We start from the raw sequence: 14,384 nt of genomic DNA on the forward strand, positions 1-14,384 counted from the left end.
TTTGTCTAGTAATTCAATATATTAATGTTCGCGCGTATCAACCAACTGAGCCGGCATCTTGCTCGCACCACACCATATTACCTGCACTCCTCTGCAGGCGGGTTGTCATCACCCTCTCGATTCGCAGCCATGGCACAAGAACGGAGCAAACGAATGATCAACACGGCGGGATGCATAATCATAGGCGATGAGGTACTCGGCGGCAAGGTAGGCCATTCTTCGCCATATCTACGCGATCACACCCTTGCTGAGATGCTGAGACAGACATTTTATCTGTAGACCGTCGATACCAACTCCGCCTGGTTCGCCAAATACTGCTTCTCCCTCGGCATCAACCTCAAACGGATCGAAGTCATTTCCGACGATGAAGACGAGATCATTGAGGCCACGCGACGCATGAGCAAGAACTATGATTTCGTCATTACATCAGGCGGTATTGGCCCAACTCACGACGATATCACGTACCAATCCATCGCCAAGGCTTTCGATCTGCCATTGATATTGCATGAAGAGACATTGGAGAAGATGAAGAAGCTGTCGAAGCCTCGACCTGGCCAGGAGAACTTCTCGTGGGACGAGGACACGCCTGCGAGGAAGGCAAAGATGAGGATGGTGGAGCTGCCGTATGATAAGAACTTACCGGACGAGATCCAGGTGATCTTTGCTGCTGAGGACTTGTGGGTGCCGATCAATGTGGTCAATGGCAACATCCATATCTTCCCAGGCATACCTCGACTATTCGAGAAGATGCTAACGGGATTGAAACCACGTCTGGTTCCTCGTCTTACAGATCCCGAGGGCAAGGGCGTGTATCGGGTGTTGTTCAGTACACCTTTGCCGGAGAGTGAGGTGGCTGGATACTTGACGGAGTTGGCTGGCAAGGTCAAGGAGAAGGGCATCAACGTGGGCAGCTATCCTCGATGGGGCAAGTCGAGGAACACGGTCACGCTTGTGGGACGGGACAAAGAGTTCATGGACTCTCTCATTCCTGAGGTCGAGAAGAATGTCAAGGGTCGGAGAGTCGAGGTGGAGGGCGAGGACGACGATGATGGGAGTGACAAAGATGCATGATAGAGTGGCAGAAGCTTGTAAATACGGCTGCCGTACCGACTGTCTATGCTGTTGTCAATGCAGACGCTTGGCCTCTTACTCGCTTTGCTAATATCTCTACGCTCACAAACTGGTCTCGGCGAGTCATGATCGGATCAGCTTCACACGACAGACTTTGCAAGTTCGTTACCACCGTCCATCTGGGAACCCAGCCAGCAACTGGATCATGGTAAGCATGCAATAATTCGCGCTTAAAAAGGCAAGGGGGACTTCTACACTGATACGTCCTGCTGTCTAGTCGAACAGCAACCACCGCACTATCGCCGCCATCAGAAAGGATCAATGAGCCCATTCATGCGGGCTGTCGTGGCTTGCATGATTCTCTTCGCCGCCGGCATACAAGCCAAGCTCAAGGACTGCTCACACATATTCGAACAAAGGAGCAGTAATTCGACGTCCGAAGTCAGACCATCCAGCGTGAGTATTCGCGAACGCAAAAGATCCGAGAAAACACCCCTAATGACTATCTTGTAGTGTAAACCCGGGCTATACTTCTCTGCCTTTGAATTGACGTTGCTGTTCATGATGCTTCATCCTAACCTCACGGAGATGATATTACATCGACTTCGCCAAGCGCTGTATAGGCCAGGTGTTCTAGTGGACGACTAAGGACACGAACGAAATAGCAAGAGAGATGTGCATGTTGCTCCTGGCGCCTAATGGCATCAGCGTTGCTCTGGGAAAGCTCGTGAAGGATGAAACAGATGCGACATTGTATAATCGTGGCAGGGTCGTACAATCAATGGAAGTTTTTGTACAAGTGTTTCGCTGAGCCTTCCCAAAACAGTATGATGCGCCGGCGTCGCTTAGATGCTACTGAAATCGCTCGAACATTCTCAAGTAAAACCCACTCTTCACCAACAATGCAGACGCAAGTCTCTCTAAAGACTCTCGAAGTCGCCAGCTGAACCACTCAGGAGCAGGCCGATGATCAAGCCAAACAACCCAAGCACAGAGGAGAAGATTTCAATGACCAAGATCTTGACGAACCTAGCACAGTGTCAGCTTTACAATGCCATACGAGTGGATCCAAACGTGAAGGCAACTCACAGGCCTGGATCCGCAGCATCTGCCAAAGCAGCACTGCTTCCGTTGATGCCCACACTGACGCCGCAAACCAAGTTGCACATGCCTACGAGCACTCCAGACCAGAACAGAGCATATCCCACAAAGTAGTTGTTGCCGCTATGCAGAGCATCTCCACTCAGTGCCGAGACCTTTGATGAGAAAACGATGCTCATGATGACACCGTAGATAGCCACGACTTCGCAGAAGATGATGGAGATCAAATTCTTGGTTCGGATTCGTGGTGCTTTTACACCTCCTCCGAGGATGGATGTGCCTGTGATTAAGATGCCCCTGCATATGATGTGAGCCTTGTACAGGTCATACCGTCCCGCTAGCTTTTGACTGACCATGCTGCTCCCACGACCGACAGACTGATACAGAGACCTATGCCTGTGCTCGCCCATGCGTACGGTGATATCGATTCGAGGAAAGCTCCGACCTGTTGAGTGCTTAGTAGAGCATATCCTGCATCGCTCTTCTATTCGTCCTCACGTACGTTGAATGCTTCGCCTTCTCCCTGAAACAGCATATCTGTAGGCTTGTTAGCCCGCCATCTCGCCTCTCAGCAACCTCTGCGATCGCATACACAAGCCGATGACTGTCAGGGCGGCGACGGCCCCGTATGTGCCATATGTGAGTCCTCCCATGGCGAACAAAGAGACAGTGAATGCCGGATCGAGTAGTGAAGACAGCTGCCTCCCACTGCAACCCCACGATGATGCTGCTCCAACCTCCGATGCTTTTGCGGCGACAGCGGATAGAGCCGCCACGCTGAGTCAGCCGGATTGATGATATGAGTGTTCACCACCAACGCACAATTTTTTGCTACTACACCACTGTCGCCGGCAGTCGAAGTCGTGGTACCGGCTCCATAAAATACCGCGCACAGCCAAAGAGCATCTACAAGAACTGCGACAGCCGCCAAGATGGCGAACGCAACCCAGAACTTCTACGAGCTCTACCGTAACACTTCGTACGCTTGCTGCCTACTACACGGCATGCTTGGAGTTCATACTGACTTCACACAGCATCGGTCAAAGCCTCGCTGAAACTCTCGACAATCTTATTAGCAGTCGCCAGATTGAGCCCCAGCTTGCTATGCGTGTTATGGCCACCTTCGATCAGAATGTTGCGGCGGTGCTAGGCGATAAGGTGAAGGCAAGGTGTACCTTCAAAGTGAGCGATCTCTTATTCATCAGCGTGAAAGGTTTTTCTAATTGGGTGGTCCTGTAGGGGCATCTGGATACCTACCGCTTCTGCGACGAGGTCTGGACGTTCATTATCAAGGACGTCAACTTCAAGATGGAGCAGAACCACCTCGAGAAGGCGGAGAGGGTCAAGATCGTGGCTTGCCAGTCCAAGGAGAAGGTGGGTGCTTGATAGACGTGCTTTGGGGCAGGCACACGGCGTTCGAGATACCAGGGAGGCTTTGCGATGAGATTATGATACCCAGGATTACATGAATTACGAGAATTCGAGATGCTTTGCCATAGACCGCATATGTGCCGGTGATATCGTCTTCTGGAGTGCCGAAGGTGTGCCGCGCACCCGTTGAGGACCTCCAAGGGCTGTTGCATGCTCATGACCTAGGTATAGTGACGTTGACGCTACATCGATTGCCCAAACGCTCACTGATCGGCTGCTCCCGTAGCTCCTCGCACATTGCTTTGGTCGCGAATTTCGCCGCTGTGCTGGATGCCGTTCTTCGAGCATTGCATTGGAATCTACGACTGCGACGTACGCAAATCAAAGCATGGCGCACAAGAAGAAGATCGATGACAGTATCAACACGCAAAGCTGGCAACACGCCGAGACAGAAACTCGTAGGCTTTCTATGGGTAATACAAGTCTTCCAGTCGCACCTGCAAAGGGTCTCACTACAAGCGCCACAGGCGGAGAGCAATCACGCGAAGAAGACCATATGTCTTCGGCGTCGGAACGCTAAGGTCAACCTCAGCGGTCCTCTATCAAGACGTCAGCAGAGGATGCTCAAGAAGCAGAATGATGTAAGCATAGCCACGACACACAGTGTTGCCAGCAAAGAAACAGCAGAAGAGCACACATAGAGTTCTGCGGATCATGGCCTGCCTCAAGAAGTCTTGACAGAGCCGCAGCTGTTAGATCAGGAGATAAATTCTCCGATCTTGAAAGTAACAAGTCTGCCAGCAGATAGCGGGAAAGCTCGACAGCAGGCTTCTCACAGCGTGACGCAATCATCAAATGACAATACTCGCCTCGATAGCCCGACGCAGCCGAACGCTAATAGAGACGTAGCTCCTGCTGCCGGGCTGGCTCACTTGCTCGAGTACATCACTGACCCACAACTTCTCATCACAGCCCTGCCCCGGATGTAGACCATCCTTGGCCGAGCCGAGCAGTGTGACGCTTAAGCGGCTGGACGATACCAGGAGCTTGAGAGGGCACTTCGTTCGACACTTGTGTATTTGGAGTTGCGCAATAAGCAGGCCGTCCAGAGGTGGATCAATGAGCTTTCCCAACTGCAGGAAGTGCTGCGACACTTGAAGTCGGAGTATGGGCAGCTTATTCAGGGGCAAGCCAAAGCGCTCACGCAGCATTATGAATCGACAGTCACGCAAGACAACGTTTCCATGTCGCAGTTCCGCGCTTTGCAGCAGAAGCACGCTGCTTTGCTGAACACCGTAAACCAGCAGATCCAGGCACGACGTGTGACGTAGGGACAGCATTCAGCAGAGATTCATGAGCTGTACGATAACACAGACGCTGACAGTGCAAGCATCGATGAGCTCTTCACGAGAGTCAATCAGGTAGACGCGAAGGCACAGAAGGCGCAGTGTCAATCCCAACAACGATCAAGTAAACACGAGACGGCTATTGATGCCCTCCAACGAAGCCATGCTGATCTTTGCCACCACTCCAGCCAGGACGATCAGAGAATCGCCAGTCTTTGTGCAAAGGTAGCTGAGCTTCGTGCGAGACTCGACACACTTGAGACGCAGCCTGCTCAAGCACGGGTGTACGTTAGGCCAGCTCCCGACCGTAATGCGCCCATACAGTATACTTCACAGCCGACTGATCAGCAGTATGCCACTGCTTCCTTGACCCCATCGCCTACGATCGCAGCTATGGTGATCAACTCGCAGTCGTCACAACGCCTGGACTGTACAATACATCGAGTGAATCATTAAGGGCGCTGGGTCTACCGACAGCCAGGCACGCGAGCATTATGGACGATGGACCATCAGCGATGGTGCCAGAGCTGCCATGTATACTACCTAGGCCATCACAGAGTTCGCATAGCCCAAGAGTCGCTGACCCTCACCTCATGCAGGATCCGTGGTAGGAAAATGTATGTCTCTACGCATTAGCCCAAAGTGATGTATCTGGCTGGTCGACGAAGAGCTTGTCTGCAAGCAGGTAGTGCCCGATCATGCGCGACGAACCACTATGCCCGGCCCAAGGGCCGAGAATAGTTGTCGCTGGGATGTGCCAATGCCATGCACTGTGTTGGTAATTTTTGGCGGCAACGTGCACTAGATAGATATGTACCGTCCAAAGACACAGAACCAAAACATGAAACGCATCGTCTCTATTTCACATACCATGTAAACGAGCCGATCATCTTTCTCACAACATCATGGATCTCGAGGCTTGGTTGAGCTGTTCCTGTGCCAAGCCTTCATTCTTCTCTCCTCCCTTTACTTCCCAACTTGACGTTCATCGGTCCAATTGTTGGACAAAATTCCATCATATCTCAGCATGACATCCACGAACAGCCAATGGCTCTTCTACGCCATGGCGTCGGGTGGGTGTGCAGCATTGAACGGCGTCTTCGCAAAGCTCACGACTACACAACTAACCACGACTTGGGCGACGGGCATCTCGCATCTCTTTGGCTTCAATGAGCCCAGCAGGATTGTTGAATTCCTTGTGCGCGGTGTACGTAGATCTAGGACGATACTGCTAGTGCTGATGAATCGGGCTGACGACGGATATAGTTCTTCTTCCTTATGAATTTGGCCTTCAATGCCGTTATGTGAGCATCGCCACCACCATACAGATTTGAAGATGGAGGACAAGGACTGATACAAGATCGATAGGTGGGGTCTCTTCACACGAGCCTTGACACTGGCAACGAGCACGGTTCGTGTGAGCGTGATCAACACATCGGCCAATTTTATGATCACGGCAGTATTGGGTGCTCTTATCTTTCGAGAATCACTACCTGGTCAGTTCTTCTCATCAACTGACTACTAGCAGTCCGGAGTCCACTAACGCAACACAGGACTCTGGTGGCTGGGCGCAAGCTTTCTCGTGGCAGGCTCAGTCATCATCGGACGGCGTGAAGAAGGCAAGGATGTGGGCTCGGCAGGAACAGCAGGAAACGAATCTGCTGTTGTAGTGTCAGGAGGTTTCCAGGACGAGCCCGATGCTCCTCTTGCCGCCGCCGGCTCTGTAGGAGGAGCGGAGCAGGAAAGCTACAAGGATAGTATTGAGCTTAAGCGTAAGCCTGCGAAGAAAGTTGCCGTGGAAAGTGAAGATGATGAGTTAGGTATTTGAAATGCAGGTGATGGTTCGTAGACCCTTCCCGCATAGAGCTCAGGCTTCAAAATCGCTACAATCATGATGATACTACGAAACATGCAGTCGTGCCTCCTCTCAAACCTGAACGCCACCCATAGGGACTAGAATTTGGATCACGGTCTCTGCACCTTGTTGTCACCCTGCACAGCTTGTTGATACGTCGGTGGCGCTGCCGATCCATCACTCGGGCCAGCCTTCTGCGGTGGCTGCACGAAACCCTGCTGTCCTTCTTGTGGGAACTGACTGCTCGGCGCTGCATTCACAGTACCATAAGACCTCCCCTGGCCATCCTGTCTCGCATACTGTGGTCCAGACCCTTGTTGCACGTAATAATATGTGACCGCGTTGCCTCGCTCGGGGTCTTGAAGTTCTTCGTATGTCGGTTCAGGCGAGGAGGCGATCACGTACCAGGCGTGTAGGAGACCTGGGAGGAAGCCGAGACCTGGGGGAGAGTGTTAGTAGGGGTTGAATAGAGTGAGGCATGGGTTGTTGTACGCACAGCATAATGCGATATTGATTAAGCCATCGGCGCTGCAGAGTCCTCGCTTAACCCAGACTGCGAGTGGTGGGAAGAGGATGGCGATCAAGGCCAGGAATACGTCGCTGCCGCACATTCTGGTGGTGTACTCCTCGATTCTTACGCTGAGATGGCGTATAGAACTATAATAGGTTGATGGCAAGGACAAAGTCTTTACATAAGTTGCAGCCGGGTCGTTATGCGATCGTAGGCGCAGGATCGTCGTCATCGCGCCGAGCCGAGGTGTGGCGCAGCTGAAACATCTGTGGCGAGACCTTGCATAATCGATAGCAGGAGCTCGAAAAGTGAACATCGATCAGATCACAACTACAGCCATTGACTACGCGATGTCCACATTCTGCCAACGATAGCAACAATGCAAGCAGATCGCCGTCGCCTCAATGGACCTACAAGCGGTACTGCGCCTCCAGTCTTTGCCACACCACCCAATTGGAAAGTGCAAAGGCCAACACGGTCACGAAAGCCAGACGAGCACCGCAAGATCTTCCTTCGGACGGGCATTGTGCCTTCGGCGAGCGGAAGTGCATACTACGAGATTCCACCACAGACCCCCTCACAACAGGACGAGCTGCTCATCCCACAAAGCAGTAGCCTGAAGGTTACATGCACAGTTCATGGACCAAGACCACTTCCACGAAATGCGGCTTTTAGTCCAAATTTACTGCTGACTACACACGTCAAATTCGCGCCTTTTGCCACGAGGAATCGAAGGGGCTATGTAAGGGATGCGTCTGAAAGGGATCTGGGTGTGCATCTGGAGACGGCTTTGAGGGGTGTGATTATCGGCGAGCGGTGGCCGAAGAGTGGGTGTGAGGTTGTGATTACGGTGTTGGAAGGAGAGGAGGATGCGTGGTGGGGTGATGCTGGGAACGAGCAAGACGGAGGGAAGGCAGGTGGATGGGGTATGATGGGTGTGCTGGCTGGGTGTATCACTGTTGCTAGTGCAGCTTTGGTGGATGCGGGGATTGATTGTGTGGACATGGTCAGTGGCGGTGTGGCTGCTGTGGTGCAGCAGGGCTCAGCAGACGAGAAGATGGACCGAGATGTCGTACTGATTGATCCTACGCCTTCGGAGCATTACGGCATCAAGGCTGCTTGTGTTGTGGGCTATCTGCAAAGTAGAGATGAGGTCACCGAGATGTGGATGAAGGGTGACGCTGGAACAGATACAGAGGCATTGGTGGAAGGGGCTGTGAGGGCAGCGAGTCTTGCGAGGACTGTGCTTGCGGAGGCGATCAAAGAGGCGGTCGAGCTGAGGAGCGACGAGTCACACGATAATGCTCATGCCAATGGCTCCGCCAAAGCCGAGAAGACAAAGCAGAAAGATGTCGTGATGACTGGCTGAACGAGAGATGTTTTCGAATTGCCTTGAGCTCTTTCTCATGCACCTTGAGCACATTTCACACAATCGTGGCATGAACCTAGCTACTTATATCTGGGACTCCACGCGATCTTCCTACAGGAGCAGACCAGCTGTGTATGTTTGCACACAAAGGCGGATAAGAAGCCGGCCGTTACCCACTCGCGTCTTCAAGTGGGCGATAGCGACATGGACGACCCACTTAACTGCATGGGCTCCAAGTATGCATAAGCATGCGAGGCTCATACCTTGCCCAAGCGTACCTACGCCCTGTCTGTAGAACAACGCAAGCCGGACAAGACCAAGCCAAAGCTGACGGCAGCCCGATGATGTGTCGCAATCGTTGTGGTGTCGATCGGGCGCTCCAGTACCGTCTTAGCCTAGCACTCTACACTTCACGGTTTGCCAGTCCGCCCGGAAGAAAGCTGTTCGTATCCCACCTGTTCCAGCTGTCCATCGCAAAACGCACGATCATCCGCTGTACCTGCTCACTCCCTGCTCATTGGGCTAATGTGCTGGCCTCATATGCTAGTCGCTGTCGACGCATGGCCGCCTTGTGCATTACTCGCGGCCATTGTGAACACGATGGAGCGGGGCTGGCATTGTCGTGAACAACAAAGCAACGCACGATTGACAAAGACACATTGTTTGGTGACAAAGCCATTCATTACATCCGAGCTACAGACTTAAACTCCGACCAAGCCCTTACTCGATCCCCTGCAGTAATCATACCAAAACGAATCACAACATAACCAACCAAGAAAATCATCCCAAATCAACCACGCAAAATGTACGCCCTCACCCCCTTCCTCTTCGCGGCCCTCGCCATGAGCGCCGCCCTTCCCCAGCCCGCCGCCGTCGAGGTCCAGGCTCGCCACAACCCCCAGTACGTGGTCAAGTTCTGCTCCGGCAACAACTGTTCTTCCACCAAAGCAGGCAACGCCGGCGGGTGCCACAAGCTCCCCAAGGCCTACACTTCCATCACCTTCGACTCCCACCTCTCCCGTTGCATCGCCTTCCAGACCGGAAACTGCGCGCCCAGCGATTCCAACGACGCCAACTCCGAGAATGTGGGCGAGCTGAAGAATTCCTTTGATGTGACGACGAGTGCGGCTGCGAAGGCTAGCAAGATGACTAGTATTGGGAGCTTCTACTGTGAGGGCTTCTGGCATTGATGGAAGGGCTAGTGAGATAAGGTATTTGATCTTAGGGGTACGGAGACATTGTGTGGACAGATAGCTGGTTTTGTTAGTCTGTAGCATCATGAAAATTAATGTTCAGTATTGCCTGACTTCAAACACTGGCCCGGTTCATAAGTTTGGTCGTGAACACCACTCCATTGCTATGATTTCATCGTGCGGGCGTCGAATTGTTCGAGTCTTTGGGGTTCACGGAAGCTGCATCTTCGTCCTTCTGACTGCCGTGCCCGACCTACCATGGATCAGTGCCTCCGGGTGCGCCCGCCAGCCCCACGAGCGTTTGTCGAGCGGCGGCAATATCAGCCACATCACCTCGAGACCAGAAGACACCAGAAGAAAACCGTTCACTGCGCATGCCAGGACCAGTGTTTGTGCTGAAAGAATCCTCCACCTGCAAACACAATGTCTTCGGCCCGAGCAGCAGCCCTCTCTCTTCGAGCTGTCTCGCAAATCCAGCGATCCTCAGATGCAAAGAGTCGTCGGTATCGCACGTCGGGTGAATGCGACTGTGTTACCGTTCACCACCTTGCAGCGTTCGCAGCCATGTCCTTGTCGACTCGGGTAGGCAGCGCAACCAGTCCCACAGCCAATAGGCAGAGGGGCATCCTGCGTGTTGCGGAGCGTAGATATAGAAAGTGTTGTCCGCGTAATATGTTGGTGTTGCCTCGTGCCGGATCTCTCGACATGTCTGTAGTAGAGCAGGAGGTCTCCAGTAGCGGCGGATCGCCAATCTGACCACGATCTCGTCGGACTGCACCAAGCTGTATTCGTAAATCTGTTGGCGGAGCTCGGCTGGTAGTGCGAGCAACCGTGACTTGGCGAATACGGGTGTGGTTGCCATGGTCGGATCGTTGGTGGAGACGAGAGGGCGTTGCTTGAGCTCCTGATGTTGATTGATTTGCGGGTTGTCGGAATCGAATGAATGAACCCGGCCGGCTTTGCAGAACAAGTGAAGATCACTTCCAGCATGTAAGGATGCAACGAACTTCCCAGTGTGAATGATCCGTGAACAGTGCCTTCACCTCACTTCTTGTCTTGTGACCCTTCGGAACCATTTCGAGACGGTGGCAGAATTGGTAGATTGCTCAAAACCAGATCTTGATCAACTCCTCGCTCACAGCACTCGGCAGCAGCACGCCGCCCTCTGTAATGATCCCGCTGATTTTAGCAGGCGGTGTGTAGTCTACCTTGCTCTCACTGCCTTTGACCACAGCACCACTGCTCACCTGCCCCGCCGTCGTCTCTCCAGCGTCTCCGTGCTTGTTTTCGTCCTTCACCACACCCCTCTTCGTCTTGAATTGCACAACATCCTGCTCGATGCCAAGATCGTCTTGGCCCAGCGGATACAGCCTGACGAACTTATGACTTTCGCTGACAACATAGAAAGGCTTTCCGGCGGCCTTTGCCAGGACAGCCATCTGGTATGTTCCCAAACGGCTAACAATACCGCCATTCTCCACCACGCCTTCCGCTCCCACGAAGCAAGATGTGACGGTGTCCATGCAGTATGCAATTGCGGTAGGTAGGATCTCGGCGACGGGGATGTCACGATCCCGTAGTGCAGCAATATTCGCAGCAGCCTCTGTATCCGTCTTGTTGCTGTTTGGCGAGGTGACGTAGATGACGCGGAAGCGTATACTGCCTCTCCCACTCCCATTGCTGGACTCGGCAGCATTTCTCAAAAGTGCTCCTACCACCCTCGACCCGCCGTTGGTGAGCACCGTGTTGCCGTCTCTAATGAAGTGCTTGCCGAAGCTCGCAATCGTCTCCCTCGCCGCCTTTGCCCGCTCCACAAACAGTCGTCCATTTTGCACGAGGTGAGTGCGTATTTGGTCAAAGTCTCCTCGTGCACTCGGGCGTTGGAGGTTGCTAATGAGATATTGTTGGAAGAGATCCGTTCCTGCCGAAAGTGAGATGGGATTGGCGATGCCGGCTTTCAGCTGGGCGGTGAGTTTCGAGACTCGATCGAGAGTTTCAGAGACGGTAGTGGAAGGCGTGTTCGCCAGACCGAAAATGAGTGACTCGATGGCAGCAACTGGCATGGTTAGGTCGGGGTCCTCGGCCAGGAGGCGATGATATGTTGCGACGACATCGAAGGCGTCGGGAGTGGTTTGACCGGGCATTGTGCCAGGCTGCCCTCGTCTGGCGAGAGATGGAATAATATCACATGTTGTGATGGCAATACCAGCAGCAGTTATGATATACTGTTTCGAGTCATTCAGATTTGTGCCCCGCGACGTGGAGTATACGTGGGATCATATCTACGCGTATGAGCGACGCATATTCTGATAATTACGCACAACTTTGAACGTCGCGTGCGTTTTCACCCAGACCAGCTTGACGCGACCCGAAAAGTTTCCAGGTCAGTTTAAACACACGATCAAACACCTCCAAGACTCCAACAGGACTATCCGATTGCACCGGATTCCTGTACGACCAGACACTTGTTGTTAGCGATACAAGTGTATCGATCGCCGCTTCTTCGGCGTCCACAACACCCCCCATCATGGCAGGCATCTTCGAGCAATCCCGGAATGCTGGCACACTCTTCCTCGGCGGCCAAAAGATCTCGGGCGCAGACATCAGAGACCAAAACGTGCTGGCAACGCAAGCCATCGCCAACATCGTCAAATCGTCTTTCGGCCCTGCCGGACTGGACAAGATGATGGTGGACGATATTGGTGATGTGACGGTGACCAACGATGGTGCGACCATCCTGAGCTTGCTGAGCGTGGAGCACCCGGCGGGCAAGATCTTGGTGGATCTGGCCCAGCAGCAGGACAAGGAGGTGGGCGATGGCACGACTAGTGTTGTTCTCATTGCGGCAGAGCTGTTAAGGAGGGCAAACGAGCTGGTCAAGATGCGCATCCACCCCACCACCATCATCACAGGCTACAGGCTGGCTCTGCGCGAGGCGGTGCGGTATATGAACGAGAACGTGAGCACAAAGGTCGAGACGCTCGGACGGGAGAGCTTGATCAACATTGCCAAGACGAGCATGTCCAGCAAGATTATTGGTGCTGATTCCGACTTCTTCGCAAACATGGTCGTGGACGCGATCACAAGCGTGAAGACAACCAACGTCCGTAATGAGGTCAAGTATCCCGTGAAGGCAGTGAACGTCCTCAAGGCACACGGCAAGAGTGCTACCGAGTCAGTCCTGGTCAAGGGTTACGCTCTCAATTGCACAGTCGCCTCGCAAGCCATGCGAACACGAGTCACCGACGCCAAGATCGCCGTGCTCGACATGAACCTGCAGAAGGAGCGCATGAAGATGGGCATTAATGTCGTCATCGACGATCCAGCACAACTTGAGAAGATCCGCGAGCGAGAATCAAGTATGGTCATTGAGCGGATCGAAATGATCCTAAAGACCGGTGCGAACGTCGTCTTCACCACAAAGGGCATCGATGATCTGTGCTTGAAGCACTTTATCGAGAAGAATGCCATGGCTGTACGCAGATGCAAGAAGGAGGATCTGAGGCGGATAGCCAAAGCTACGGGGGCGACTATGGTCTCCACGCTTGCCGACATGAACGGTGACGAGACCTTTGACCCGAAGAACTTGGGCCAGGCTGAAGAAGTGGTGCAGGAGCGAATCAGTGATGATGAGTGCATTCTTGTCAAGGGCCCTAAGGTGCACACAGCTGCTTCGATCATTTTGCGTGGCGCGAACGAGTACAGCCTGGATGAGATGGAGCGGTCTGTGCACGATTCCCTTTCGGCTGTCAAGCGCACGCTCGAATCGGGCAGGATAGTACCTGGTGGTGGTGCTGTCGAGACAGCACTTCACATCTACCTCGAAGAGTGGGCGACCAGTGTTGTAAGTATACTCCAATTCCCGAAAGCAGATTAGAAAGCAGAACTGACAACCACCCCAGGGCTCAAGAGAACAACTAGCCATTGGCGCGTTCGCCGCCTCCCTGCTCGTCATCCCCAACACTCTCGCCGTGAACGCCGCAAAAGACAGCTCCGAACTCGTCGCTCAACTGCGCTCCCGCCACGCACTCTCCCAGCGCACCGCCGAGCCTGCACCCCAAAAACACGCCAACCCAAACCAGCCCCCAAACCAACAACAAGCCCAGCAACAAACACCCAACGGCACGTCTCGTCCAGCCTCTTCGGCCCCAGGCGCACAACCCCAGCGAGTGCCCCACCAGCCCATGGCCGCAGACTCCCCCGATGCGAAAGCTCTGGCCAAGGCGAAGGGGTACAAGAACTACGGGCTCGATTTATCAAAGGGCAAAGTCCACGATTGTTTGAAAGCGGGCGTGCTTGAGCCAAGCATGAGTAAAGTGAAGCAGTTGAAGAGTGCGGTCGAGGCGTGTGTGGCTATCATGAGGATTGATACGCTCATTAAGCTGGATCCGGAGCAGAGAGGCGGTGGCGAGGATGATGGACATGGGCACTAGGAGTCTTCGCCGATCGTCGTCCGAGTGGAATGTCGGAGAGTTGGCCAACGTGCCAATATCGATGTCTGCTCGCTGGCTGATAGTTGCTGCATCTGTAGACTCATATCGAAGGTGTGTATAACATACAGATTATG

The 14,384-nt window shown here is 53.4% G+C and overlaps 9 protein-coding genes across 9 annotated transcripts; 6 read left to right on the forward strand and 3 right to left on the reverse strand.

Annotated features, from left to right (window-relative positions):
- Positions 1 to 129: 129 nt before the first annotated feature.
- LTS14_001558 (uncharacterized protein) lies at positions 130 to 1,071 on the forward strand (the record flags this gene model as incomplete). The annotated part of the gene is made up of 2 exons (XM_064834267.1): positions 130 to 207; positions 280 to 1,071. 2 exons carry the CDS (start codon positions 130 to 132, stop codon positions 1,069 to 1,071), a joined length of 870 nt encoding a protein of 289 aa, XP_064698131.1.
- Positions 1,072 to 1,991: 920 nt separating this feature from the next.
- vma16 (V-type proton ATPase subunit c'') lies at positions 1,992 to 2,825 on the reverse strand (the record flags this gene model as incomplete). Its single annotated transcript, XM_064834268.1, has 5 exons — positions 1,992 to 2,100; positions 2,161 to 2,469; positions 2,526 to 2,617; positions 2,675 to 2,709; positions 2,765 to 2,825. 5 exons carry the CDS (start codon positions 2,823 to 2,825, stop codon positions 1,992 to 1,994), a joined length of 606 nt encoding a protein of 201 aa, XP_064698132.1.
- A 279-nt stretch (positions 2,826 to 3,104) lies between these two features.
- Positions 3,105 to 3,558, forward strand: toa2 (Transcription initiation factor IIA subunit 2; the record flags this gene model as incomplete). The annotated part of the gene is made up of 3 exons (XM_064834269.1): positions 3,105 to 3,151; positions 3,207 to 3,354; positions 3,412 to 3,558. The coding sequence occupies 3 exons, from the start codon at positions 3,105 to 3,107 to the stop codon at positions 3,556 to 3,558; spliced, it is 342 nt and encodes a 113-aa protein (XP_064698133.1).
- A 2,358-nt stretch (positions 3,559 to 5,916) lies between these two features.
- On the forward strand, positions 5,917 to 6,717 carry LTS14_001561 (uncharacterized protein; the record flags this gene model as incomplete). The annotated part of the gene is made up of 4 exons (XM_064834270.1): positions 5,917 to 6,096; positions 6,156 to 6,193; positions 6,258 to 6,385; positions 6,443 to 6,717. The coding sequence occupies 4 exons, from the start codon at positions 5,917 to 5,919 to the stop codon at positions 6,715 to 6,717; spliced, it is 621 nt and encodes a 206-aa protein (XP_064698134.1).
- A 137-nt stretch (positions 6,718 to 6,854) lies between these two features.
- LTS14_001562 (uncharacterized protein) lies at positions 6,855 to 7,355 on the reverse strand (the record flags this gene model as incomplete). The annotated part of the gene is made up of 2 exons (XM_064834271.1): positions 6,855 to 7,183; positions 7,241 to 7,355. The coding sequence occupies 2 exons, from the start codon at positions 7,353 to 7,355 to the stop codon at positions 6,855 to 6,857; spliced, it is 444 nt and encodes a 147-aa protein (XP_064698135.1).
- Positions 7,356 to 7,634: 279 nt separating this feature from the next.
- On the forward strand, positions 7,635 to 8,624 carry MTR3 (3'-5'-exoribonuclease; the record flags this gene model as incomplete). The annotated part of the gene is made up of 2 exons (XM_064834272.1): positions 7,635 to 8,181; positions 8,227 to 8,624. 2 exons carry the CDS (start codon positions 7,635 to 7,637, stop codon positions 8,622 to 8,624), a joined length of 945 nt encoding a protein of 314 aa, XP_064698136.1.
- Positions 8,625 to 9,427: 803 nt separating this feature from the next.
- On the forward strand, positions 9,428 to 9,814 carry LTS14_001564 (uncharacterized protein; the record flags this gene model as incomplete). The annotated part of the gene is made up of 1 exon (XM_064834273.1): positions 9,428 to 9,814. The coding sequence occupies one exon, from the start codon at positions 9,428 to 9,430 to the stop codon at positions 9,812 to 9,814; it is 387 nt and encodes a 128-aa protein (XP_064698137.1).
- A 535-nt stretch (positions 9,815 to 10,349) lies between these two features.
- Positions 10,350 to 11,961, reverse strand: GCN3 (translation initiation factor eIF-2B subunit alpha; the record flags this gene model as incomplete). Its single annotated transcript, XM_064834274.1, has 2 exons — positions 10,350 to 10,823; positions 10,957 to 11,961. The coding sequence occupies 2 exons, from the start codon at positions 11,959 to 11,961 to the stop codon at positions 10,350 to 10,352; spliced, it is 1,479 nt and encodes a 492-aa protein (XP_064698138.1).
- Positions 11,962 to 12,344: 383 nt separating this feature from the next.
- Positions 12,345 to 14,250, forward strand: cct1 (chaperonin-containing T-complex alpha subunit Cct1; the record flags this gene model as incomplete). Its single annotated transcript, XM_064834275.1, has 2 exons — positions 12,345 to 13,661; positions 13,720 to 14,250. 2 exons carry the CDS (start codon positions 12,345 to 12,347, stop codon positions 14,248 to 14,250), a joined length of 1,848 nt encoding a protein of 615 aa, XP_064698139.1.
- Between the last annotated feature and the right edge of the window lie 134 nt (positions 14,251 to 14,384).

Source organism: Recurvomyces mirabilis (assembly GCF_035927965.1).
Source record: "Recurvomyces mirabilis strain CCFEE 5264 chromosome Unknown scaffold_3, whole genome shotgun sequence".
Lineage (NCBI taxonomy): Eukaryota > Fungi > Ascomycota > Dothideomycetes > Mycosphaerellales > Teratosphaeriaceae > Recurvomyces > Recurvomyces mirabilis.